The 27920-nt window shown below is 53.2% G+C and overlaps 1 protein-coding gene across 1 annotated transcript in view; it reads right to left on the reverse strand.

The window, feature by feature from the left end:
• LOC132243201 (myosin-6) overlaps window positions 1-17710 on the reverse strand; it is a 30410-nt gene extending 12700 nt beyond the window's left edge. Inside the window, exons 1-24 of the mRNA XM_006261186.4 lie at window positions 17510-17710; window positions 16910-17053; window positions 14179-14335; window positions 13027-13054; window positions 12801-12909; window positions 12187-12279; window positions 11933-11996; window positions 11326-11424; window positions 10944-11047; window positions 10205-10343; window positions 9861-9979; window positions 8996-9145; window positions 8604-8774; window positions 6331-6640; window positions 5922-5995; window positions 5643-5730; window positions 5001-5118; window positions 4778-4901; window positions 4009-4145; window positions 3471-3726; window positions 2771-3013; window positions 2332-2508; window positions 1663-1808; window positions 668-758 (exon numbers count right to left, since the gene is read on the reverse strand). Coding sequence (XP_006261248.1) covers window positions 668-758; window positions 1663-1808; window positions 2332-2508; window positions 2771-3013; window positions 3471-3726; window positions 4009-4145; window positions 4778-4901; window positions 5001-5118; window positions 5643-5730; window positions 5922-5995; window positions 6331-6640; window positions 8604-8774; window positions 8996-9145; window positions 9861-9979; window positions 10205-10343; window positions 10944-11047; window positions 11326-11424; window positions 11933-11996; window positions 12187-12279; window positions 12801-12909; window positions 13027-13054; window positions 14179-14335; window positions 16910-17053; window positions 17510-17710 — 3342 coding nt within the window. The remainder of the gene's footprint in view (window positions 1-667; window positions 759-1662; window positions 1809-2331; window positions 2509-2770; window positions 3014-3470; window positions 3727-4008; window positions 4146-4777; window positions 4902-5000; window positions 5119-5642; window positions 5731-5921; window positions 5996-6330; window positions 6641-8603; window positions 8775-8995; window positions 9146-9860; window positions 9980-10204; window positions 10344-10943; window positions 11048-11325; window positions 11425-11932; window positions 11997-12186; window positions 12280-12800; window positions 12910-13026; window positions 13055-14178; window positions 14336-16909; window positions 17054-17509) is intronic.
• Window positions 17711-27920: the final 10210 nt, after the last annotated feature.

Here is a 27920-nt window from a genome sequence, read left to right on the forward strand (position 1 = left end):
GGGCGTGGGAGGAAAATCGGGGAAAGGGATGTCCTCTAGAGGTAGCGTTGTGGGATCCTTGTGCTGCATCTAATGTAACATGGCATAAACCCCACCTCCCCTGTGTGGGCGGAGCTATCGTCTGGATCTAGAGTGGAAGAAGGGAGGCAAAATGCTAGGAGCAAGACAAAGAATATTGTTCTAAATCAGTGGTGCTCACTCAACCTTTTGGCCCCACGGGATGAATGAGTGTTGTGGGGCCTGTCTGCAGGCCACATATAGCCCTGGGGCCTGGCACTGCCCCTCCTGCCCTCTAAATGCCAGCATTGGACTCTGGGGTCTGGATCTGTGTCCTTTGTGCTGGGATTGGGTCCTAGTGGCCCAGCACCACCCCCTCCTGTCCCCTGTGTGCTGGGATTGGGCTCTGGGAAGCTGGCACTGGCCCCTCCCATCCCCCTTGTGCTGGAATTGGGCCCTGGGACCCAGCAGCACCCGCATTTCTGGCCTTGACATTGGAATTGAGTGCCGGATCCAGCACGTTTTCCTGCTGCCAAATTTCTGTCATCCTGTGGGCTCAGTGACACAGCTTCGTGGGCTGGTTCTGGTCCATGGGCCAGAGATTGTGAGCACCCCTGCTCTAGACCATCGCATGGGCACATGGCTGACATTTCTTCTTTGTCTCTCCCACCTGATGCTCCTTCAGCTTCTTCTGGAGCTGCAGGGCCAGTGCTTGCTCATCTTCAATCTTGCTGTTCAGGTGGTTGATGTCGAACTCCTTCCTGCAAAGAGACAGGGTGTGATGAATCCCCTCGGTCACCGCTCCCCAACATGGGAAAACATCCCTGTTAGAAGAGTGAGGGGGTGGAATAGACAGCCTAGGGGAGTTGTGTGCTCTCCATCACTGCTACATCAGGGGAGTACATCAAGAACCCAGTGAACAGCTGTTCACCAGGGCACCCCTGGGGAAGACCAGGATGAATGGATACAAACTCCTGGAAAGCCGCTTTAGGCTCAATTCCAGGAAAAACTTATTCGCAGTCAGGGTGTCCAGACTGTGGAATAAGCTCCCTCCAGTGTTGGTGCAGCCATCTACCCTGGAAATTTTCAAAAGGAGACTGGACAGTCACCTTGCTGGGATCACTTGACCCCAGTTGTCTTTTCCTGACGAGTTCAGGGGGACTGGACCCAATGATTTACAAGGTCCCTTCCAGCCCCTAATCATTTCTGAATCTATGAATGCTCCTGCTAGACCTGGAGGTTCCTGGCCAGAGGGTCTTGCCCCTCCAGTCAGGGTCAGACTGATGCCACATGTGAGGTCAGGAAGGAATTTTTGCCCATGGTCAGATTGGTACAGGCTTGGTTTTTTTGCCTTCCTCTGTAAAGGGGGGCATGGCCCTCTACCTGGAATCTCTTGAGTGTATAGATTTTCATAGAAGCAGGATTTTCATAGAAGCAGGATGTTGGCAGCTATGGTCCTCCTGCTTTGCTTGTGGTAGCCTTGGGTGTGATGTCTTGTGTTGTGTCAGAGTTGATGGTAGTTTTACGAAGAGGTTAGATTATGGATTTGAATGGGATTGTTTGGATAGAGATGGGACTGGATGACCTCTGGAGGTCCCTTCCAGGCCTACTTCTCTATGATTCTATGACCGGTGTGTGGGTGGGGAAGAAAAAGGCCAGCCCTACTTTTTGAGCTTCTCCTCCAGCTGCTGCTTGTCATTCTCCAGGTCCATGATGTTCTCCTGGGAAAGCTTCAAATCCCCTTCCAATTTCCTCTTGGCCCGTTCCAGGTCCATCCTCATCTTCTTCTCTTGCTCCAGGGAACCTTCCAGCTGTGGTTGCCAGAAAGAAAGTCCTTAGGCCTGTGGTGCCCAACCTTTCTGGGCTTCAGGCCAGATAAGTGGTGTGGGGTCAGTCTGTGGGCCAGATCTAATGTGTGGGATTAATTCATGGGCCTGAGTCAGTACCACATTGGGCTCAGGCCCAGCCCCACACCTACTGGATTGAGGCCACTGCCCCAGCTCCATGTGCCAGCCCCATCTGGTGGATGGGACCATGTCATCTGGCCATGGGGCTTGGACATCAGGCTATCTGGCCTTAGGGCATTAATTGCCACTGCTCTCCTGCCACCAAATTTCCAGACTTGTGGGAAGCTGGATGACATGGCTCCAAGGGACAGATCAGGTCCAAGTGTTGGAGGTTGAGCATTGCTGCTTTAGGCAATTCAGTGAATACAGGAATTCATGCATGTGTCCAAGTACAAATCCCTGTCCACTACCACTTCCTGTAGCACAGCATCTCTCCCATCCTGTTCCCTGCAACACGGCACCAAGGAGAGATCCAGAAGATACTTACATCATCCACCTGTTGCTCCAGCTTCACTTTGGCTTTGCTTAAGGTGTTGACTTTGTCTTCCTCCACCTGCAGGTCATCCAGAGCTTGCTGGTGGGCCTCCTGCAGAGCCTTCTTCTCTTTAGTCAGCTTGGCAATGGTCTCATCCAACCCAGCCATCTCTTCTGTGAGGTTCTTGACCTGAAATCCAAGGCATGAGTTCATGGCAATGAAGAGACTTGGGAGTCTCAGGGGAGGTAAAACTCATCTTGCCTTCAAATCAGCTGGTTTGCACCCAGCCAATTGGCCTGGAGCTCAGCACCACCCACCCCAATGAGATTTGAACCAATTACAATCAACTCTATCTAATGAACCTCAAGGCTGCTTATCCAACTCCACCCAACCCAAACCAATGGGCCCTGAAAGGACTCAGCTGAAGTCAAGTTCCCTTCCTCATCCTCACCTTGTTCTCTGTTGCATGCTTCTCCTTCTCCACCTTGGCCAGGGACAGCTCCAGGTCATCAATATCCTTCTTGAGCTCTGAGCACTCATCTTCCAGCTTCCTCTTCTTGGCTGTCAGCTCAGCGTTCATCTCCTCCTCATCCTCTACCCGCTCTGTAAGCTCCTTTGCCTTGGCTTCCAGCTGGATCTTGTTTTTGATCAGCTGGTCACAGCGCTCCTCAGCATCATTCAGGTTGTCCTGCTCCTGTGGGCAGAAGTGGGGTATAGGGAAGGAAGGAAAAAAAAGTAAGTGGTATAGGTGAAGGGTGTCAGCACTTTTGCTCTGGCAGTTGATGGATCCTTTAGGGGCTGTGGGGAGTCCTGATACTCGCATCTATCTGTGGGGGGCAGAGTTGATGGTTCCCTTGGGGACTGTAGGACTCAGAAAGTGACTGCGGAGGAATGACATCAGTTGCAGACTGAGGGTGGGTCTCAGTGTGCATTTGGGGACTTGTGTCATGGAGGGCTGGAATCACCCCTCTGGACTGGGGGGAAGATTCTCTGTCATTGATGGCTTGGGGAGGTGCAGCTATGGTCTCTCACCTGAGTTCAAGGGGATTTTGGGTGGGAGGTTCTCCACCCATCTCAGCAAATGGGAGTAAGGAGGGGGCTAGGCCATGGGGCTCAGAGAGTTCTGGGGGCCAGGCCTTCCCATCACTTACTGCCTGGACTTGCAGCTGGAGGTCATTCTTCTCCTGGAGCAGGGAAACCATCTTCTCCTCCAGCTCCTTGCGCCGCTGCTCCGACTTCTCCAGTGCCTCCTTCAGGCGCCCAAATTCCTCCTTCATAGTCTGCATTTCCTTTTCTGTCTCTGCACTCTTCAGCAGTGGCTTGATCTTGAAGTACAGCTTCATCCAGGGCCAGTTCTTCACCCCCATGAAGGCCCGGATGTTCCACTGGATCACCAGCAGGGCATCCCTGCATTTGAGACAGAAATGACCCAGGGGATCAGATAGGCCAATGGGTCCAGCATCCCCCCCAGCTATAAGCTTGGAGGGCAGAGGCAGTGTTTTCTGAGACCCAACCAACTCAACCCTCCCAATCTGAAGCCCTGATTAAGGTGCTCTGTGAGGGTCCCAGCTGGTGTGAGCATGGATAAGTTCAGTGCCACCCACCACCACTCTCCTTACAGGCTCCTCATACAGGCCTCCCACTTCCAGTCCCTGTTCTTGGGGAGGCAGAGGTGGGGCCTCTTCTCACCGGCGTTCCACGATCTTCTTGAACTCGATGCGCATGAGCTGGCCCCGTGCCTGGGCCTGTAGCCGGGTAATAATCCGGGCCAAGCGCTCATCCCGCATCTCCTCCAGGTGCCCCAGCAGCCCAGCCTTGAAGAATACCTGGGGGGAGACAGACAGACAAACACAAATACTGAAGCATGTGGGCCATATAGAGATAGACTGATGGATGGACAGATGGATGAATGGATGAGGCCCATGGGAATGGTTTGATGGATTGGTAGCTAACTAGCTAGCTAGAGGGATGAATGGATAGAGTATCTAGGTATGGATAGATGGATGGACAGATGGATGGATGGACAAAGAAATGCAGCATATGAGGATGGATGGCTAGATGGATGCATGCAGGCATGTAGGCAACATGGGAATGGATGGATAAGGGCATAGAGATAGTTCCCTTTAGATTTGCTTTCTTTCCCTCCCTCCCTCCTCCCCACTTATTCCTATATCTTTCCATCCACTCTTTCTTTCATTTTTCCCATCATATCCACCCCACTTCCCCACCATCCTGCCCTCCCCCTCACAGGGCAGGAATCCAGAAGAGATAAGTCCTCTTGCTCAGAGGGCAGTATCAACCTCTCCTTGCCATGTAGATGATTTGAACCTTCTCTTAAGGCAAACAGTGAGTCTTGGAATCCTTCCATATCTCTCCATAACCCCATACCAAGTGCTCTCTGCTCCCTGGGGGTGTGGGTAGTGGTGGCCCCATCCCCAGGCAGGCTCTTCCCCCTCACCTTGGTGTGCCCAAACTTGTACTGGTTGTGGTCAATATCAAGGGAACACAACAGCTTTTCAGCCCCTTTGCGGCTGTCGATGAATTGCCCCTCGGGGATGGCCATGGGGTTCAGGATACGGTACCTGGAGGTGGCAGGGGAAGGGCACTTTAGGGACCATGGGCAACACAAAATCCCTGGAAGCTGTGAGCTTCCCTCCCAGTGGTGTACCTGCCTGACCTACCTCTGCCTGAAGTCCCCATAGAGGATGCGGTTGGGGAAGCCCTTGCGGCAGATACGGATGCCTTCCAGCACACCGTTGCAACGCAGCTGGTGCATCACCAGTGGGTTGTCCATCACCCCTGGGGGCAGGGAAGATAGTGAGTGGGGGAAGGGTTACTCAGGGGCCAGCCAAGCCCTGCCCTGAAACACTGGCCCTGCCCCTTCCCACTAAGCCCAGCCTACATACCATGTCTCCCATAGCTCTACTTGGACCTAACCCTCACCCTGTCCCTAACCCTAACCCTAACCCTTTTGTTCCACTCTTCTTCTTTCCCCTATCCACCCCTGCCCCTCTAGGCACTTCTCCATACTCTGGCCACTCTCTGTCATCCTTTAGCTCCATCCAGCTTCTTTATCCCTCCCACAGCAGCTCAGTCCCACCCAATCATCTCACCCCCTTGCCTATTTCCCTCCCACTCTTCCCATAACCCCATCTGTTAGCTCTGTCCTGACCCAGGATGGATCATAACCCCAGCCTCCCTCCCCTCCACCCATCCCCTCGCCACTTAGCTCCTCCCACTACACCTGTGGTCCTACCCATTCTTGTAGCCCTGCCACACTTCTCTGGCCCCACCCTGATGCCCGCAGAGCCCTGCCTTCTCACCAGGTGCCTTCCGCTCATTGGGGATAATGCAGCGCACAAAGTGGGGATGGGTTGTCTTCAGATTGGTCATCAGCTTGTTCAGGTTCTCCTGGGGAAGGGCAGAAGGGAGGAAAGGGTGGAGTTAGTGTTGGGGGGATGGGGTCAGTGCACCAAGGGGAAGATCAGATCCCAGGAAGACCCATCCTTCAACAAGACATGCCTCTTTCCTTTCCCCTTACTGCTCCCCATGGATCCCAGCTTCCTCCCTGAGGATTGGGGAAGGGGTCCAATGACTCATACCCGATGCAGTGCCGAGACTGTCTGGAAAGAGGATCCTTTCTTCTTGGAGCCTTTTCCTTTCCCTCCTTCGCTAACTGTGGGAGAGAGAGCAGGATATGGAGGTAAGACAGTGATGGAGGGCATTGTAGGGGACAAAGCAGCCTGGGATGGGGGGCAAGTTAGGGAAATTTGTCACTTGCTTGGGTCTCCTATCCCATTGCTTACTTCCCTACCCCTCCCTCCCTCCCTCCCTCTCATTATTGCCCCTATCATCCATCCATCCATCCATCCATCCATCCATCCATCCATCCATCCATCCATCCATCCATCCATCTCTTCTATCCTCCTATCAGTCCATCCATCCTGCTCCCCATCTCTCCTCCCACCCCCTTGCCCCTGCTCCCTTACCCTCCACCCCCTGTCAGCTTACCAGCATCTGCACTGGCATAGTTGGAGAAGAGGGTAGCGAGGAGCTTGAGGGCAGATTTCTGGTAGAGCCCCACCACAGTCTCATTGAGGGGGTCTTTGTTCTTCTGCAGCCAGCCAATGATGTTGTAGTCGACAGTGCCGGCATAATGGACAAGAGAGAAGTGCGCCTCCGGCTTCCCCTTGACATTGCGTGGCTTCCCAAAGTTGGCTGATTTGCCCAAGTGGTTGTCAAACAGTTTGGCCTTGAAGGTCATGTCAGTGGCCTTGGGGAACATGCACTCCTCTTCCAGGATGGACATGATGCCCATGGGCTGGGGGAGGTGGGATAGAGAGGAGAGGAATGAGGAAGGAACAATGGAGAGAGAAGAGAGAAAGGGAGAGAGGGATGAATGAGAAAGGGACGGAATACAGGGAGTGAATGAGAAGAGAAGGAAAGGGGTGCCTGTAAGCATAAAAAAACTAGTATCCACTCCTCAGAGGTTTTATATAGCAATTGAGCTGGTGGGGAGGTCACTGTCTAGTTAAACCTGAGCAAGCAGCTACACATTTTGTCAAAGCAGTGGCAATGTTGATAATAGTGGGGAGAAGAATGGACAGAGAGGGAAAGTGTGTGATGAGAAGGGGACATGATAAGAAAAACAAGCAGGTATGGGTAGGTTTATGCATATAAGGTTTTGAGAATACTCAATGGTAAGAAATTAGTTACATAAGTAGTAACTTACTACTGTACTCGGTACTACTGTACCCCCTGTACTTGGCCTTAGTGAGGCCGCAGCTGGAGTACTGCGTCCAGTTTTGGGCTCCACAATTCAAAAAGGATGTGGAGAAGCTTGAGAGAGTCCAGAGAAGAGCCACACACATGATCAGAGGTCAGGGAAGCAGACCCTACGATGACAGGCTGAGAGCCCTGGGGCTCTTTAGCCTGGAAAAGCGCAGGCTCAGGGGTGATCTGATGGCCACCTACAAGTTTATCAGGGGTGACCACCAGTATCTGGGGGAACGTTTGTTCACCAGAGCGCCCCAAGGGATGACGAGGTCGAATGGTCACAAACTACTACAAGATCATTTCAGGCTGGACATAAGGAAGAATTTCTTTACTGTCCAAGCCCCCAAGGTCTGGAATAGCCTGCCACCGGAGGTTGTTCAAGCGCCTTCATTGAACACCTTCAAGATGAAACTGGATGCTTATCTTGCTGGGATCCTATGACCCCAGGTGACTTCCTGCCCTTTGGGCGGGGGGCTGGACTCGATGATCTTCCGAGGTCCCTTCCAGCCCTAATGTCTATGAAATCTATGTAAGTAGCCAGTGGTAGTCAGAGGAGTAGTAAAAATAATGAATATGCAGAAAACCAAAGGCATGAATATTCAGGAAACCCATGCATATGCAGGAAACCAAAGGTATAATCCCTACTGGATTACTGCCTTACTGAACTACTGGAATATGCCCCTGAATGTCCCAGCAAGACCCTGGACTATCTGGTCAATGAGAGAGGGAACAAAATTCACTTGCAAGATAACCAAGTGCATTTCTTAGTGACACCTACTCCAGTGGCTCTCCAAAGTGGTGATGCCTAGGGGGTCCCCCCTGAGAGTGCTGGTGCACCCCCTGACAGGCTACAATCCCTGCTTAGGTGGTGGGCAGGGGGGGCAGAAGGGAGCACTGGTGCCCCTCCTGCAAGCACCCACTGGGGAGTGGGACTCCCGCAGCCATTTCTGGGAGCGCTGTGGCTGCTTCCCATGGGGCCAGCGCGATCGGCTGTGGGGGGACCCCCCCAGTTGGTGAGATTGGCCATGAAGGGACCCCCCCGGTCACTGACTGGTCATTGGGGGGGCATGTGCCCCTCCTAACTAAGGTGGCACCAGTCACCCATGTGGGAGCCTATTTTGAGGTAAAGCGTCTTGCCCTTGCGGCAGAGAAGAGAGAGTGGAGGAAGGAAAGGGAGAGGAATCCCAGCCTGCAGCCTACTCTCCCCTGTGCAAAGACCTGTTACTGTGGTGGATGGATATATGGCTCAAGGATTGGACCCTTAAATCATCTTAAGACCCATCAATGAGCTGTGGTAGCAGTCATCCTTGAATTGAGGGATTGCCACCACCACTGGCATTTCATAGGATAATGGTATGTGCTGTCTTTTAACAAAACCTACATGGGCAAAGGGGAAACTCCTGTTTCCCAAGCATTCTTTCTCTCCATGACCAACTGGTTCCCCAATTTAAGGGTTTGGGGCAACACACAGGCATGTGGGGTTGTGCCTGGCTCAGGACAGGACCTACCTTCTCAATGAGGTCAATGCAGGCCTGAAGGTCCATGCCGAAGTCAATGAACTCCCACTCAATGCCCTCCTTCTTGTATTCCTCCTGCTCCAGCACGAACATGTGGTGGTTGAAGAACTGCTGCAGCTTCTCATTGGTGAAGTTGATGCAAAGCTGCTCAAAGCTGTTGAACTGAGGAGGGGGAAGTGAGGACCAGTGTGAATATAGCAGCTCTTACTGGAGGGAGTTTGGGACTGGAACAATGTAGAAATCCAATCCCAGGGCTAACACTTCTGCCCCCCATGGCTCCCAGACTGCCCCCTCCTGGGGCTGGAGTAACCAGAAGTTTCCCCTCCCCTCATGGCCAGTGCTACACAGGCCCCAGAGTGCCTCCTGTTGGCAGGCCCACTTACATCAAAGATCTCAAAGCCAGCGATGTCCAGCACACCAATGAAGTACTGCCGCGGCTGCTTGGTTTCCAGAGAGTTGTTTATCCTCATGACCATCCAGGTGAACATCTTCTCATAGACGGATTTGGCCAGGGCCCCAATAGAGTAGTACACCTGGGTGAAAGGGTGGAGGGTGGGGGAGAAAGATCTGAGTGATACACAACATGAGCTCTGAGGAAGGAGAGAGAATGAAAGAGCAAGGGAAAGAATTAAGCTAAAACGAATGAATGAAAAGCCAAACAAAAGAAAGAGTGAAAGGTCAAGTCAACAGAAGCATGAAAAACCAAATGAGAATAGATGAAAGAACAAATAAGAAAAAAAAAACCAAACAAAAAAAATGAATCAAAGATCAAAAGAACAAGTGAATGAAAGAATGGAAGACCAAACAAAAGAATGAATAAACAGAAAGGAAGGAAAGAAAGAAAGAAAGACAGACAGACTTTTGAAAGAAAGAACGACTGGATGAACAAAACAGTGGGTTAGACACCAAATGATGAGTCAAAGAAAGGAGGAGGGAGAGAAAATGCAACAGGAAAGAAGGAAGGAAAAGAGTGAAAGTAGCAGTGAAAAAGATGGGAAGAGACAAAGGAAAGAGTAATGAATGGATGAAGCAATAAAAAGAAAGTGTGAAAGAAGGAGGAAAGGAAAGAGCAGAAGGAGAGGGGCAAAAAGGAGAAGAAGCTGTAAGAGGAACACATGAAGAGGGCAATGGAGAGAGAGAAAGATGGAAAAGAAAACACTGAGGAAGAAAGGAAGGAAGAAGAGCTCATGGAGGGATGGACAGACCAACGGACAGATGGCCGGCCCAGCCGCCACCTTGGTGTCTCACCTGCTGGACATTCTGCCCCTTGGTGACATACTCGTTGCCCACTTTGACCCGGGGGTGGCACAGCCCTTTGAGCAGGTCGGCTGAGTTGAGCCCCATGAGGTAGGCTGACTTGTCCGCATCTGGAGGGTGGGGAGGAGGGGCCTGGTCAGGTACCAGCTCCCTGGGAAGGTCTCCCACTCCTCCCCATGCCCCTCCCAGCTGATCCCACCCCTAGCCATTCCTCTCCCCCACTCTGCATACCCTGCTCCCTCCTTTGTCTCCCCACCTTCCTCAGGCACCCACTTCCCTCTCTTGGTGCCCCCAAGCCCTTTTGCCCTCCCCAGTGGCCCCTTTGCCAAGCCCACCCTCAGTGCCATCAGGCTCAGCCTGTTCTTCCCGCTGCTTCTGCTTGAATTTCATGTTGCCATAGTGCATGATGGCACCCGTCAGCTTGTAGACGCCAACCTTCTCCTCAGCCAGGAAGCCCAGCACATCGAAGGCACTCTGGGGGAGGGGCAAGGGTGGAGGAGGGTGGGTGTTGGGCAGGGCTTTTTACCCCAGGCAGCCCTGCCTCCCCCAGGGCGGGGGCTGATCCAACCCCTAGAACTCCTCAGAGATGCAGACAGTAATGTGGAGACCCCTTACACCATCCAGCTGTACCCTAGCATCTGTGTGTCCATCAACCCCATGCACAGCCCCTCCTGTCCCTCCATTCAACTCTCCACTGATCCTCTCCTCCATCCATCTCTTGGTCCCTTTGTCCCTCTCTCCATCCCTCCCTCTCTCCAGCCATAGTGGGTTCCATACCTACCTATATCTATCCACACACTGCATTAATCATCCATCCATCTAATCATTCATCCATCCAAACAATTGACCGACTGACCATCCATCCATCCATCCATCCATCCACCCACCCACCCATCCATCCACTCCACAGATTATCTCCCTCACCATCCATCTGTCCATTCATCCCTCTGTTCTGTTCATCCTGGTACCTCCTCCCCTGTCCCTTCTCTCCCTAAGAACTAGTCTGAGTAGTTCCAACTTCCCTAAGCTGGAGCAGGGGGCTGGGTCTCCCTCCCTGCCTCCCCCGCCTCTCACGTCAGTGGCCATCAGCTCATCAGCATCATCAATGGAGGCAACAGTCACTTCCCCCTGGGACACATAGTTGTAGTCATAGGGGTTGTTGGTGATCAGCATCATCTCTGCTCCGGGGGATGGGAGGGGAAGAGAGAGAAACAAACTCATCATGGCAATGAAATGTCTGTCAGCTCATCTCCTAGACCCCCACATGGGTCCTCACCCTGCATGGCTTGAATTGCACCTTCAAGGGACCTGAGATCATTAGAGCTGCCTGAAGCCCCCCAACTTCTTCATTATCCCTCCAACCTGAAGGGCTACAGATCACCCTGCCTAGCTGCAAACCTCCCCTGGTTTCTAGCTAGGATCCTTGCTCCTCCCTTCCCCAACTGCACTGACTCACCCAGTAGCTCTGGCTTCTTGTTGGACAGGATCTGGTAGAAGATGTGGTAATTCCTCTCAGCCTTGAGCTGGAAGATGACCCGGGATTTCTCCAGTAGGTCTGGGAAGTTAGAGAGAGAGAGAGAGACAGACAGACAGACAGACAGACAGACAGACAGCTAAAGGGTGTGTGGGGATGAATGGATGGAGGTTATGTGTTGGGGATGGATGAATGGATGAGGGTGTATGTGGGGGTGGAGAGATGAATGGATAGAGATAGAGGGTGTAGGTAAGGATGGATGTATGGATGAGTACAGATAGAGGGTGTGCATGGGGATGGATGGAGAGATGATAGATTTTGTGGGGATGGACAGATGGGTGTATTGATCAATACACAGAGCATGCATGTGGTGTTGGATAGAGAGATAGACAAGTGGATAGATATGGGCTGTGTATGGAGAAGACATGGAGTGCATGTGGAAACAGGCAGCTGAACAAATGGACAGACAAATCTAGGGGCATGGGTGGGTGCATGGGTGGGGGCACAGAGGAACAGGCAGCAAGTTGGGGTGGGGTAGGAGCATCGTCAGACCAATGGAGCTGAAACTGCCACCAGCTGTCACACTCACAGGTCTCAATATCTGCAGAGGCCAGCTTCCCTGTTGCCCCAAAATGGATCCGGATGAATTTGCCCTGGGGAAAGCAAGGGCGGGGAGGAGCTGTACAGGCAAGATGGCCCATCTCCCAGCCCAGATGCCCCCATCCCCATTTCACCCTCACCCACTTCTGGATGCATCTTCCCCCTTTACCCCACAGTGATCCCTGTGCCCCTCACAAAGCCGCTCTGCCCACCTACTGCCCCCTCCTTTGATGGGACACTCACAAATCGGGATGAGTTGTCATTCCTCAAGGTCTTGGCATTACCAAAGGCCTCCAAGGCAGGGTTGGCCTGGATGATTTGATCCTCCAGTGTCCCCTGGGGTGGGAGGAGCCAGGGGATGCATTAGACCTGTCAGCGAAGAACCCCCAGGACCTCCTTATCCCCCCGTCTGGGGCACCCCCATTGTCTGGGAGAAGCTCTCAGCACTCATGGGGGGGGGGAACATTGGAGAAGAAGCTTATGGCATAGCGGGCACTGTTGGGGAAAGCTTGCAGACTCAGGGGGTCACGGTCATCACAAAGTCAGGGGGCACTGCTAGGGAGAAGCCTGCAGCATGGAGGGCAGCCTGGAGGGTAGCAGATACCAGCAGAAGGGCACTGTCAGGGGGAAGCTCACAGCAGCTAGGCACACTGTTGACGGAAAGCCTTGGAGTACTGGGGTATTGTCATGGGGGAGACCACCGTCACTGGGGGCACTGTTGTGGGGGAAGCTCACAGCAGCAGGACACTGCTGGGGTGGGGGAAGCTCACAGAACCAGGACACTGTTGTAGGGGAAGCTCGCAGCACTGGGGACACTGGTGTGGGGGAATCTTGCAGCACCGACGGCTGGACCTCACCTTGTTGGCGCTGGCAGCCTCTTTCTTGCGGTCACCAATGGCGGCGATGCTGGCAAAGTACTGGATGACCCGCTTGGTGTTCACTGTCTTCCCCGCCCCGGATTCTCCGCTGGGTGGGGGGAGAGTACAGACACTGGTGAACTGGGGTGTACAGGGGTAGCCCTGGAGATATCCAGGCCTGTTGGGGGGTGGGCTGGGGTGGGGGAAGGCCGGGAGTCTGACTCACGTGATGAGGATGGACTGGTTTTCTCGGTCTGGAAGGGAGTAAAGTATGATTAGGATTAGGGTTACAGTTAAGGGTATAGTTAGGGATAGAGTGATGATTCAGGGTTTAGACAAGGTAGGGTTTGGGCTATGGTTATGGCTAAGGGTATAGTTAGGGTTAGAGTGATGGGTTAGGGTTATGGTTACGGATATAATTAGGGTTAGAGTGTTAATTCAGCATTTAATTATGGTAGGTCTAATAGAGAGCCTGGCACTCTATTACTTTAAGAGAGATGCAGCTCAGACAGTTAGCACTGCAGGCCAAACAGCCCAGCTGCAATTAGGGTTGCTATAGTAACAAACAACAAGATCAATTAGCAGGCACCTGCAGGCAGCCCAGGGTAGTCTCCTGACCTGAAGGGCGGGCCAGGGGAGGGATATAAGCCCAGGGCCTGAGCTATCAATGGGTCTAGCCCTGCAAGTTGCAGGGGTAGGGGCTCCTGGCCAGGAGGTTATGATAAGAGGCACAGTTAAGATTATGAGTAAGGCCATGTTTGGGGGTAGGGCTATGATCAAGGGTATGGCGATGGTTAGGGTATTTTATGCTAATCAATGTCACACTATGTTTAGGATTATAAGTATGGTTATGGTTAGGGCTCTGATGAAAAGTATAGTCAGGGTTATGATTAAGGTGAAGATTAGGAGTATAATTAGGGTTAGGGCTATAGCTATGGTCATAATCATCATCATTCTAATGATGGTTCTAATAGGGCTATGATGATTGGAGAAATTAGCATTAGGATTAAGACTGTTTGAGGCTATACTTCAGGTGAATATTATTGTAAAAGATAGAATTAGGGTTATGGGAGGAGTTAGTGATGGTTATCATTAAGGAAATAATTAGGGTTGAGACTATAGCTATGATTGCCATCAAGAGTTGTGATTATGATTCAGGTTAAGTTTTTGATCATGGGTATAGTTAAGGTTAGATTTATAGCTAGGATAAGGGGTAGGATTAGAGTTATAGTAAACAGCATAGTTAGGGTTAGATTTATGATTGAAGTTATAGCTCCAGTCATGGCTAGGACTACAATTAAAGGTCTGCTTAGAGTTGAGGGTCTGATTATGGTGAGGACTGGGGGTTATTGTGCTGCTATGGGTCAGGGCCCCCTACCTGTCAGCATGTACTGGTAGGCATTGTCAGAGATGGAGAAGATGTGGGGCGGGGCTTCACTCCTCTTCTTGCCCCGATAGGCACCCACCACCTCTGCATTGTACACCGGCAGCCACTTGTAGGGGTTGATGGTCACGCAGAACAGCCCTGAGTAGGTCTGGAGAGGGGGAGGGTGGGAGGAAGGAAAAGAAGGGTCGTATTGCCAAAGGTCCCCAACACTGTGGGAGAGACTGGGAACCGCTCCTAGAGGTGGTAGGGGAAGGGGTAGGGCCATGTGGTGGGATGAGAGGTGACCCCTGCCCTGGTCAGAGGATGCCTCTATCCCTGATCTAGATTGAGAGATTTCCTCTGTCCCCCATGCACTCAGAATGGGAGAAAACTGGTCTCCATCTAGAATCTGTGGGGAAGGCACCTTCTGCCTTGGTCAAGAACCTGGCGTCATGCTGGCTCCTCTATGTCATGGCATTGAGAAAAAGACCAAGGCCTCTTCCTGCCAATGAGGACGGAAGAAGCCACCGGCCAGTCTAGAGCACATTTGCCTGCCCACCTCGCCCACTCTCGAGCTAGATTTCATAGATGTTTAGGGTTGGAAGGGACCGTAATAGATCATCGAGTCCATCCTGCCCTGGGCAGGAAAGAGCACTGGGGTCAGGTGACCCCAGCCAGGTGCTTGTCCAGTCTCCTCTTAAAGACCTTCAAGGTAGGGGAGAGCAGCACCTCCCTTGGAAGCGCGTTCCAGAATCTAGTAACTCTTAAAAGAAGTTCTTCCTGATGTCTGATCTAAATCTGCTCTCTGTCAGTTTATGGCCATTGTTTCCAGTAACTCCAAGGGGTGCCCCAGTAAACAGAGCATCTCGTATTCCTTGCTGCACCCCCCCCGATGAATTCGTAGTGGCCACAAGATCCCCTCTCAGGCTTTTCTTGTGGAGGCTGAAGAGATCCAGGTCCCTCAATCTCTCCTCATAGGACCTTACCTGCAGGCCCCTAACCATCTGAGTAGCCCTCCTCTGGACCCTCTCAAGGTTTTCCACATCCCTCTTGAAGTGCAGCACACAAAACTGAACACAGTACTCCAGCTTACCAATGCCACATGGAGGGCAAGTGTCACCTCCCTAGACCTGTTCGTGATGCACCTGCTAATGCATTATAGCGTGCAGTTAGCTTTACTGATTACTTTGTTGCATTGATGACTTGCGTTCATTTTGGAGTCAACTGTGACTCCGAGATGTCTTTCTGCTGTTGTGCTGCTTAGATGGAAAGTCCCTCCTGGTTTGTGCCTAGACCAGGAGGGAGTGGTCTGTCACTGGATAGATCCCCCCTTCCCCCTCATGATCTAGAACTGGACAGACTGCCCTGTCCTGAGATCTAGACTCAGAGACAAAGCCAACTCCATCCTGTGACCTAGAACCAGGTCAAAAACTTGCTCCCTTCTGTTATCTAACACCAGACAGCAAGTCCACCCCTCCTGTGATCTAGAACCCAAAGCCTACCCTGCCCTGTAATGTAGAACCAGACAGACAGCCCACCCTGTCCTGTGCTTTACGACAAGGGTGTTCAACCTCAGGTTTGTGGGCCAGATCCAGCCCCTGACACAATGTCATCTGGCCCATGGGGCTCTCTATGGGTCCATAAAATTGGTGGTGGGGCCGTGTTGGGACTGTTTCCTTACTGTGTAATCTCTGGATCAATGGGGAGCCCTGAGCCCTGCACAGTGTGCGCCCAATCTCAGCATGGTGCTGAGCCCCTAGGACCCAATCCTGGTATGTGGAGGGTGGAGGGGGAAGTGCTGGTCCCCAGGACCTAATCCCAGAGTGTGGGGGTGAGAGGGAGTGAGTGGTGCTAGGCCCCTGGGACCCAATCCTAGTGCATGGGTGATGGGTGAGTGGTGCTGGGCACTCAGGGTCCAATCATGGTATGCAGGGCAGGGCCCCAGGGCTCAATCCAGCCTGCAGACAGGCCCCACACCACTCATCCAGCTTGTGGGGCCTAAAGGTTGAGCACCATTGACCTAGAACAAGACAGGAAGTTGGCCTTTTCTCAAATTTACACCCACATGGAGTGCCCTTCTCCCATGCTGTAGAACAGGAGGTAGCTCCCCTTCCTCCTGGAGAAAAAACCTCCTGGTCAACCTCCTCCTGGCCCTGGCCAAGTGGGCCCTATACCAGGCCAGGAAGGAGGCTCTGGCCAGGAAGGTGCCCGGAAACTGTGGGGCTGCTTTCCTCTCACTTGTCTGTGCACGTTTCTGGGTAGAGCACCAGTGGGTGGCATCCACCAGCTCCTTGGATACCTTTGAGGACTAGTGGGTACGACCTGAGGGGCTCTGCTCGGTGTCCCCCTCAGGTGCACTCATTTTCACATTTTGACCCTTTGACCCTCACGTCACTCCTGTCCTGTTTTTTGTCTTTGTTGTCCCAAAGATACACTCTGTTGTATCTTTCACCCATTGGCCCCATACAGTAGGAGCTGTTAGTTAGCCAGGTGGACCTTAGGGCCCATGGTACTTGAAGGATACAAATAGACAGGCAGGAAAGCAGGGAGGCCCAACATCTAATCCACAATGAGAGCCAAAGTACATGACCTCTACCTAGATCAGGAGGCATTGTCTCTCTGCTCCCCAGTCCAACAGTTGGAGACTCTAGAAGAAGGGAGATAATGTCCCGAGGACACCCCAGGAGGATCAAAGAAGGGCTTCCAGGGGGACTTCACCACCGCTACCCCGTCATGCACTCACGTAGATCATCCAGGCGGCATAGCGTTCCTTGAGGTTGTAGAGGACAGCCGGCTCATGGAGGAAGGTCAGCATGGCCATGTCCTCAATCTTGTCAAACTTGGGCGGGTTTTGCTGCATGATTTGATCCTCCTTCACTGTCACTGTCTGCCAGGGGTGGGAAGTGGGGAGAGCGTCAGCCCCTGAGCACCCTGGGTCACCCCACTCCTAGCCAAGGGCCACCCGTCTCCCTAACTCCAACTCCAGCTGGGGGGGAGGGTGGGTGGATGGGTGGATTGATGGACCCCACCACCTGGGAAAGGGCCAGACTCAACCCAACCCACCCCAGCCAGGGCTCTGATGACCCCATCTCCCCACCACGGGTCACACCAACCTCAGCTCCATGGCACCCTACCCCCATCTCAGGGTCAAGCCAATCCCAAACCAGGCATCCTGTGCCCGTGCACTGACCCCTTCACCAGGCAGTGGGAGGGGGGGTCAAGCCAGCCCCCCCACTCATCTCTGACATCACTTCCTGCCTCCCCTCCTCCATACTCCTTTCTATCGCCTCCCTCATCCCTCCCTCCCATCTTGACCCCCCCACTGCATCCCCGCTGGGATCACCTTGCCGTTTGCAGTCTGCACAGTGACCTTGCCGGCCTCCCGGGCAGTGATCTTGGCCTTAATGAACTCTTCTTTGTCGTCAGGTACAAAGCACTCGACCCGCAGGTCAAAGGGGCGGGTTTGGGCCTCCAGCCGCTCCTTGTCTGACTTGCGCAGGTAAGGGGCAGCAGCCCCAAACTCGGCCATGTGGGAGTCCGTCATGACTGGGGGGGGGGGGAGCAGGGAGCAGGGCGGTGAGGGCACCCCCTTGCTGGAGATACCCATCCCATCCCCCTGACACTGCACCCCCCGCTGGGTATCCTGCCATGCTTTGCCATCCAGAGGCAGCACCCCCTGCTGGGACCCCCGCACTGAACCCCTCAGCCCAGGGGACCCCCCTTCTGGACGCCTGCTGCACACTTCAGCCCAGCGTGTCCCCCCTGCCTTGGGCAGAGCCCCTCTGCTGGGATCACCCCCCTCCCCACCCAGAGGCAGTGGGAAACCCAGACACAGCCCCGCCATCCCTACTTGGACCCCCCTGCATCACCCCGTGCTGAACCCTGACAGTGCAAGGATGGGTGGGCTGGCTCTTCCCTAGGGCAGGTGACCCTCTTGGGGGTCCCCTCCTCCCCATGGCCTCCTTTTGGGGAATGAAGTCCCCATGAGTCAGGGAGAGGGGTCTTGTCTCACCTGTGGGGTCTCACGGGATTGCTGCAGGGGGGAGGTGGGGAGTTAGAGCCAGGATGAGCCCCTCATCCCTCCCCCACCCCCTTTCTTTTGCCCTTCCCAGTGCTCCCAACTCCCCGCCAAGTGCCCTCTTCTTGTCCCAGCCCCCCCCCCCTTCCACACCATGCGGCTCCCCCCCATATTAATCCCACTCCCACCTGGGTGAGATGCTGCAGAAGGATGCCCTGACTCCAGGATGTGCCAGCCCCAGGCCCTCGACCCCCCCTTTTATCCTCCCGCCCCCACCCCCCAGTGTGACGGACCCAGGCGTCCTGGCCCTGCTTAGCACTGCCCATGAATGGAGTGCCCGGCCTGGGGAGCGGATTCCAGAGGGGCCTGGGGACTGATAACAGGGGTGGGCTGTCAGCGCGGGGGAGGGGGGGAAGGAAAGGATGCCAAGAGAAAGACAGATGGACTGACAGACAGGCGCTGAGAAGGACAGGGAGGGCAAAAGACAAAGGGAGATGGTTTTCCTCCCCTCTCCCCCTCTCCCGCCTTCTCTGTCTTCCAGCTGACTCCCTCCTCCTGGATCTGCTGGGATCCCTGATATGGGAACCCCATTTTGCACCCACCCCCAAAATAAAACTTCTCTGTAGTTTTCACAAGATCCCACTTCCCTCTCAGAGGTGAGAGGACACCCAGGGGGTGCAAGCTCCCAGCCCCATCTGCTTGAATCCCCACTCTCCAAGCCCCCGCTGCCCTGTCATAGTGGGGAAAGAGCCCAGGCGTCCGGATTCCCAATCTCCCCCTAGCCCCTACTTCCCTCCCAGAGTGTTGCGAGAACCCAGGCATCTGAGCTTCCAGCCCCTTCCCTGCTCTAACTTCTCCCATTCCCCCCCCGCCCTCTCTGGGTGGGGAGAGAACCCAGGTGTCCAGGCTCCCAGGCTTTGTGAAAATGATCCTGGGGGTGTTGTTATAGGAATCACCCCCTACTCGAGGCACACAGGGTCACTTTGGACACCTCAGCCATTCACATGGCCCCTGTCTGTACAGAGGGACAGACCATCTCCTCGTGCAGTCCTCCCTCCCCACATCCCTGTCTTCCTTTCTCTATCCCCACACACCCATCTCTTTCTCTTCCTCTCTCTATCTTCCATCTTTTCCTACATACACCTCTCTGCTCTCTCTCACTCTTCCTATGCATCTGTCTATCTATCCCTTTACACTCACCCCAGCCATCCACCTTTTTCTCCACAAACCATTATTTCTCCATCCATCCATTCATCTAGCTCCATCGTTCCATCCCTTCCTTCCCATATACACCCCCTCCATCCATCCATCCATCCATCCATCCATCCATCCATCCTTTCCTTCACACCCCTTTATTCATCCATCCATCCCTATAGCTCACTTCCATCCTTCTTTCCCTCCCTATGTACACCCTTTCCATCCATCCATCCATCCATCCATCCATCCACCCGTACTTTTCTTCACACCCCTTTATTTCCCTTTTTTCCACCCTCCCTCCATTCGTCCTTTCCTTTATACACCCTGAGTTCCTCCTTTCACTCTCCAATGATCCAATCCATCCATTCATTCCCATTGCTCCCATGCATCCATCCATCCCCCTGACCCCAACCCTTCTCTTCCTCTCTGCATCTGTCCCTCTTTCCCCATTCACTCCCATCCTCCATCAGCTCTGCCCCTTTCCCCTCTGTCATCTGGTATCCTCTGCATTTTTCAGTTTCCCAGTGAATCCCTTGCCTGGTGACTGGTTTCCTGACCAGTTTGCAGACCAATTCATTCATCTCTCATTTTCACTCCAACATTTGCTGTTTCCCTGGTGATTTTGCCTTATTGGCCATTTTCCTGGGTGTTTCACAAGTCATTTGGCCATGTGGTGTCCATTTTTTTGCTTTGTGAGTGGTTTTGTTCTGGGAGTTCTTTGCTATTCAGCTCATTGTAGGTTGGATGTTGTAGGCCTCCCAGGGATTGTTCCTCCACTGGATGGTTGGTGCATTGAGTTGTAGGATCAGTTGTTGGGGCATTCAGGTGTGGGCCACCCTTGGCTTGAGTTGTTGGCTGTGTAGCAATAGAAATTGTAATTTAAAGATGCTCCCTAACTAAGAAGACTACCAAGGTTGGGAATTGGGAGATGATCCCTGACTTAGGGCAGTTAGTTAGAGGGTCTGTAAAGGTTGCTCGCTGCTCCACAATTAAAGTTCATTGGTTAGTTCTTCTCATTCATTCACATAGGCTAGTTTTTATTGGACCCAATGATCACAACAGGTGAGTCCTGGTTTCCTGGTGTCTCACTGCTCTGTGACAAGCTTGGTTTTGATGTCCTGTGGTGCGGATTTGTTCATGGACTCATTCAGCTCTCAGTTGTTTGTGGTGTTATTAGAATAATGGAAAGACAGGCTGGAAGGGACCTCCAGAGGTCACATCTAGTCCAACCCCCTGCCTAAGGCAGGACCAACCCCATCCAAACCATCCCCTTATACTCCCTCTCTCCCTCCCTCCCTCCATCCATCCAGTCGGTTGTTGGGCAGGTTGTTCGCCGCACTGTTGTCATGCAGCTCACAGTTTGTATGTTGCCTTCTCTGCCTGTTTCCTTACTCTCTCAGCTCCAAGCAATGTCTGCTGTTTGTTTGCTGTAGCTCTGCAGTGGTTGTGAGTGGCCCGTGGGCTGGGTTGTCTGTTTGCTGGCTCCTCCAGAGGTGGGAAGCTGTCACATGGCTGTATTGTGTTTCCAGCTGTTGGCCAGCCCCCCAGAGGTGAGTAGCGGTCATGTAGCACCTTGGTGGCGTGCTGAGTTGCCCGGTTGTTGGCCTCTCCATTGGTGGGTGACTGCAACATGGCTGCATTGTGTTTTCTGGCTGTTGGCTGGCCCCAGTCATGGGTAGTTGTAATGTAGCAAGTTGGTGATGTACTGGGGTGTCCAGCTGTCAGCTCCCTCAGCAGTGGGTGGCATTTTCTGGTTGTTGACTTGCCCCATGGACTGTGCCCAGGTCAGCTGAAGCTTTGGGGTTCCCATGTGGCCCAGGGGGGCATGAACTGTGTGTCTGTCCCCTCTCTCCTAGACCCCAGGCACTGCCCCTTTCCTCTGAGATCTGTACCCCAGATGTGGAGGCCCCTGATGCCCCTCCCCAGGTCCCCCTCCACCAATGACCCCAGAGGGAAGAATCATCTTGATATAGCCCAGAGGATACCACCGCCCCAGGTCATCTTGGGAGAAGGGCAGGGTGGGAGTGTGGGGGGGGGGTCTCAGGGCTGGGAGCTGACACCTCTGACCTCTGCCAGCCTCAGCTGCTGCCTTTGCCTCACGCGCCAGGACCGGGGGGGGGGGGGGGGGACAGGAGACAGGTGCGAGGGTTAGGGATGGGCCCCGGGCCCAGGATCGAGGGGAATCAGGGTCTTGTCGAGCCTGGGGATTAGCGCCCTTGCCTTTGTGTCCCTGGGCGGCTTTAGGCTAATTTCCTGACATGCTTGTTGTTACAATGCCCAGGGCTGGTGTGGGGGCAGGGGTCTGCAGGTTGGCAGTGAGGGGCACCAGCAGGGCAGGATGGGCTGGGGGCTGTGGGTCAGGAGGGAGGGGCACCAGCAGGGCCAAGGGATGCAGGGAGCTGTTGGTTGGGAGCAAGGGGGGCTGGGGGGTGGGCAGGGGGCTGCAGGTTGGGAGTGAGAGGCACTGGTGGGTGTCATGTTCGAGGCCATGGATAATCTCCAGTTGATGCCTCAGGCTGTTGACAACTCCTGGCCCTGGCCCGGGGTGGTGGCATCCTCTGGGCTATATTGAGACAAAAGGAGCTGCGAGGAGGAAGCCGGAGGCTCCTAATCTTGTCACCCACAGACCCCCTCCTCCGGCAGTGCTGACAATGAGGGAGGGGGGGCAGGGAGGGGCGGCTGGCTCTGTTCCCTGGACATCGTGTCCACTTTGTCACAATGAAGTGCATGAACAGCAGGAGCACAGGGGCGAGGTGAGAGATTCTTGGGGGGGGCAGATATCCAGCCGGAGCCCCTCACTCCCAGCCTGCAGCCCCCTGCCAGCTCTTCCAAGCCCTCTTCCTGGGGTTTCTGCGTTGTGGGGGGAGGTGGCTGTGAGTTAAGGTGTGTGGGTGCATTTGGGGCTGGGAGGTGCTGACCAGGGGGATCCATCAAGTTTCACCTGCTGGACCTGGAGCCACCACTGACGTCAATCAAATTCTTTCCCTGGTGAGGGAGGTGACAGCTGAGGGGGGCAGGGAGAGTGGGGGAAGGGGTCTTATAGTGGTGGAGGAGGGGTGTAGAGAGCAGGGAGGGGCTGTGGCGGTGGAGGCTGTGCGCTGAATGGGGGCCTGCCAAGATAGGGGTGGTAGGTAGATAGCTGGACAGAGAGGTAGGTAGGTAGTCACACTTCCAGCCCTTGCTCCTACACAGTTGCCCCCCCGCTTTGCCCAGGGGTCTCTGTGCTGATATGGGACACAGCCCATCGGGGCAGCTGGACCAGGACGGCCAGAAGCAGGTAGGGCCTGGAGATGCCACCCTTCCTAGTGCTGAGACCTGCACCTTGCACAGCCCCCATGCCCTGCCCACCCCTGGCAAGAGGTTGTTGGAGCCCTGTGGGTGGATCTGCCCTGGTTGGCATGAGGGCACCAGCAGGTCCTCCATCCTTTATGCCTCCCTCCCCACTCCCAACTACCCCTTATCCCTCCATCCATCCAGACACTCATCCCTTCATCCACCCACTGACTCATTCATTCATCCCCATAGCTTCCATCCATCTACTCACTCACCCATTTTATTCCATCCATCCATCTGTTCCCCCCACACATCCATCCACCCACCCATCAAACCATTTATCCTTCCATCCATCCCCACAGGACCCCATCCATCTATCCACCCATCCACGCCCTTGCAATGCAATCCCTGCCCTCAATCCATCCATCCTTCTCCCCAGCGCTGCTCTTTTCCTCCCCCCACCCTTGGCCGTGGCCCCATCCCCAGCCAGCCCAGCTGCTGGGTTTGCTATATAGCAGCCTCCTCAAACCCAGTGTAATCCCCCGCCTTCAGTCTCCCTGTGCCTGTCTCAATAATCTAATCTCGTTGAGTCCCTGCTGTTTTGGTTAATCCCAGCTAATCTCCCACTCTGATCGCTCAGATCTCTCCACTGTTCTCACTCTCTTTCATTCTCCCCTTTTGGTCTCTTCCTGTAATCCCATTCTATCCCTCCCTTCTCACTTTACAGCCTCTGTCATTTTATATTTGGCCTCTTTTAATCTCTGTAAGCACCTGTGTTTGCTGCAACCTACTCTCAGACGTTAGCGTGGTGAAGTTCAGTGCAAATCTAGCATGATCTGTCTAATTTGTGTGCCCTAATTTGTTAGATAATCAGAATCCTTCCAATTACATTGTAGCAGCTGCATAGATTTCTGGCCTATCATGAAAGGCAGTTGACAACGACTTCCTACCTGTATTATTCTGATATATATTAATATTTTGATGCAGACAGCATAATTTGTATACCAGAAAGCATTTTAATAAACAGTCCCTAACTGTGCTGCTATTGCAGTCCTGTACTGAAATGCAGTTGGTGATTGTGGCAGTGCACTGTGTGTGCCTGCCACTTGCAACCAGTGGGTTGCGTAGCCCTGGTGTGAGGGGGCGGTAGAGTGAGAGGCCCCAGTGTGAAGGGGGCCAGCGACGAGGAGCCTGAGAGGGGACATACATCGAGCCCGGTAGAAGGCCAGCACAACAATAGGCCTTGAGGGGGCAGGGTCCTGCAGTGGTCAGCCCGAAGGGGAGAGTACCCTCGACTGGCCCAAGCTGAGGCCAGGACCAGGATGGTCAAAAGGGCCAGGGGCCCACCGCGAGGGATGCCCAAAAGCTGGGGGCCTGGGGTCCCGACTGGCCTGGTGGTGGGCCAGGGCAAGAGGCCAAAGGTTCCGGGGGAACCACACCCGAGAGGGGAAGGTAGCTTCGGGAGAAGGAACAGCAGGACGGTGAGCCCAGTTGAGAGGATAGCAGTGCATGGGGCCTAAAAGACCGGAGGCTCGAGAACATGGGGGGCCCCAGCGAGGGGGCGGTGATGATTTAAGGAGGGGAGGTATGTGGCAGAGCACAGGAGCTGGCAGCCTCCAGTGCACAGGGTGTCTCTGGCACTTTAAGGGCCTGGAGCTGGCAGCCTCCAGGTGCCTGATGAGGGCAGCCATTTTGAGGCCTAGGCTGCCTATATAAACAAGGCAGTTTGGCTGCAGGAGGTCAGGCAGCAACATTGCCTGGCTGTAGGGCTGCTGTGAATGACCCGGAGGTAAGGGGGAGCTGCAAGGGGTTGGTAGGAGGCTCCTGGTCCTGGTCATGACCTGAAACTGCACCCTGCTGGGAGTGGGTGGTCTGGTGGGGCTCTCAGTGGTGTGGGAGCCCCCAGGAAATGCCAGGCCAGTTATCACCCCGGTGAAAGGCGGATCGGGGCGCCTTAACCCCTAGCTCCCAGCACCACCGTGTGGGTTACCCATGTGTGTGTTGGGGGGGCCCAGAGGGCCAGTGTTGTGAGGGGCCCAGAGAGGGCGGACCTCGTGAGTGGGAGTGACGTGGACGTGGTGCTGTGGTTGCCCCCGAGAGGACAGGGAGTAGTGGCACGGTGAGGCCCAGTGACAGAGTGAGCGGCTAGAGACCCAGCTTGAAGGGGAGAGTACCCTCGACTGGCCCAAGCTGGGGCCAGGACTACGGTAGTCAAAAGGGCCGGGGGCCCACCGCGAGGGACACCCAAGAGCCGGGGGCCTGGGGTCCCGACTGGCCTGGAGGTGGGCCAGGGCCAGGTAGCCGAAGGTCCCAGGGGAACCACACCCGAGAGGGGAAAGTAGCTTCGGGGGGCCAGGTAGCCCGGATGATGGCGGAGTGGCTGCCTGATAGGAAGGATCATAGAGGGGTCCTGTTAGGACCATTCTGGGGCCCAGTGTGGGGCTGGTGACTAGGAGAACAGTGAGATGCCATCTGCGAGGCTTGGGCTGCGGTATTAGAGGAGGTCGGAGCTGCAGAGCGCCCACCAGGCATCGGGGCATTACAATGGGCAGCCTCCTGCTTAATTGACATTGATATGTGAATCAATTATCATCAAAAGCGTGGCAGGCGAGATAAGCGGGCGGTTGCCCAGAGACAGGTGGGCGGGCCATGAAGAGCTCGGCCCTGAGTAGGCCTCCTGTCACGGTGACAGGCGGGCGGGCCACAGAGCTCGGCCCCAGGAGGTCCCCCCTGTCACAGTGATAATTACTTTCTAACCATCTTATCAGGATAGAGCTTAGTGCAATGTATTGGCATCTTCCAGCCAACCATAATGGGTCAGGATTACTTTGCCAACTGGGTTATAACGATGTATTTTAGACTAGCCCACTGGTGCTCACCCAACCTTTTCATCCCACGGGCTGGATGGGCAGTGCCAGGTCCATATGTGGGTTGGATCTGCCCAGTGGGTTTAACCTAGTGCCATGGCAAGGGCCTGATCCCGCCATGGTGGGGAGGCAGGGGTACGTAACCCAACCACGATCTATACAAACAAGTTGGGGGGAGGGGAAGGGTGGGAGCATCCCAGCCCTGATCCTGGTGTATGAAGTATGGGGGGGAACGGGGAGAAGCCTGGCCCAGTCCAGACATTTGGTGGCAGGGGAGGCACGAGGGGAGGGCGGCAGTTCCAGCCCTGATCCCACTGCATGGCCCTAGACCAGGTAGGGTTGGATCCGGCCATATGGAGCTTTCACCAAACTCAAATTTCCCTACCCATGGGGATCCCTGCAGCCTGGATGCCGCAGCTCCATGGCCCAGATTTGGCCTATGAGCTGGGGTTGACCCCCCCAGCCTATTGTGATCCAATTTGTATTCCACAATACATTTGAGAATCAAACACTTGCTCAGTGAAGCAGCAATTTATTTTTTTGCGCCATCAACCATGATCTAATTTACTGTATTTCTCCATCTACCATCCTCCCCAAATAAGAAACATGCCTCTTTTGGGAAGAATGAAGAAAATAAGAGATTTGTTTTCTCTCTTAACCCCAGCTGTTCACAATCGGTTCTCTTGCTTAAGATGTGCACCTCTATGTTTAAGCACTACATTTAGGGCAAAAGGTGTGAGTGAATAAATAAGGTGTATACCATGGGGAATTGGATACCCATCTAATAATTTCATGAGGCTGGGAGGGAATCCTGCACCCCTGCTATGTGTCAGGTGTTGTGTTGCTTCTGTTTAGGCCTCCCTCAGAGGCTTTGGGTTGTGCCAGTGCTCCTGCTGGGCCCAAAGCCAGAGGTTCTTGGATAGAGGGTCTTGCCTCTCCGCTCAGGGTCAAACCAATGTCACATTTGGGGTCAGGAAGGAATTTTACTTTATGATCAGATTAGTATGGACTTGGGGGGATTTTGCCTTCATCCTTAGCAGGGGCACAGCCTCTACCTGGGGTCTCTTGAGTGTACTCGAACAACCTTGGCTAACGCTGGCCAACATGGTCCTCCTGCATTACCTGTGGGAGGTTTGGGTATGATGACTTGTTGTGTCAGGGTTGATGGTAGTTTTCCAAAATTATGGATTTGCATAGGATGGTTTAGATAGGCATAACCCTGCCTCCAGCAGTGGGGGTGGACTAGATGACCTCTGCAGGTCCCTTCCCTCTACACCCCTCCTCCACCCCTACTTCTCTATGATTTCTGTTATTATGGGGATAGTGTAGTGCAGTCTGTGCTAAATAGCTGATGAGGAACTGTCTAACTGTGTTATAATCTAGTTTTGGCAAATCTGCTGTGGTCTGCCCAGTATACATACCTGGATGCATTTGCTAACAAATGTCTTTCTAATCATGAAGCTGTGATCTGTTGGGGAACTGCTGAAGTTTAGTTGGTCTCATCCAAATTCTAGTTCATTCTGAGTATATGTATTATCTACTATGTACTACCACCGTATTTCTTGCTTATAATACACACCTTTTCCCCTGAAAAATCAACCCTCTCGAATTGAGGCAGATTTATTCATAGAATCATAGCTGCCAGGAAGGCACAGCACCTCCATTCTTCTGTTCCAGAGGGGGAAAAAATCAGCTTCCCTGCTTAAGATATGTATCCCATTTTTTTGGAGGGCTGATTTTTTTTGGGGGGAAGGTACATGTATGTTGTGAGGAAATACAATAGTTCTGGAGGATGAAATGTCTGTGTCTTTTATATTCTGTCCAATGTATTGTACCTAAAACTGTGCTATTTTAATTGCTTTAATTCTATCTATCCTATTTTCCTTTTTCCAAGACCTTTCATTTCATATACTATGGCTAAAAAAAAAAAAAATCTATCTATAATTGTCTTAACTTCATTTGCCCATGTTTAAAACTATTTCACTCCATAATACCTGTCTCTTAGTTCATCTAGCTAACAATTCAACATGGTCAGATCAAATTTGATCTGTCTAATGTATTCCAATTCACCTAGTTGTTGTTTTTTTTAACCTAAATCTAGTCCAGTCTGTTGTAAAATATCTATTATGTGTTATCTTCATACTTATTTAATCTTCTAAATATAGTTCAGTCTTAACCATATGTTTGTTGGGTATTTTTAGCCAATTTATTTCTATGAAGTTGCATGTACCACATATTTGCTATTTTTATTTAATTCATCCACATGCATAACCTAGTGAATGAATGTGTTTGCTAGTCTTATCAAATTTATTTCTTTGTACTTTAATCTACTTTATGGATTTGCTATTATCTAATTTATTTCTTTATCTATTTAGTTTAATGTATGTGTTTTGTTCCCT

This window comes from Alligator mississippiensis, chromosome 7, assembly GCF_030867095.1.
Source record: "Alligator mississippiensis isolate rAllMis1 chromosome 7, rAllMis1, whole genome shotgun sequence".
Lineage (NCBI taxonomy): Eukaryota > Metazoa > Chordata > Crocodylia > Alligatoridae > Alligator > Alligator mississippiensis.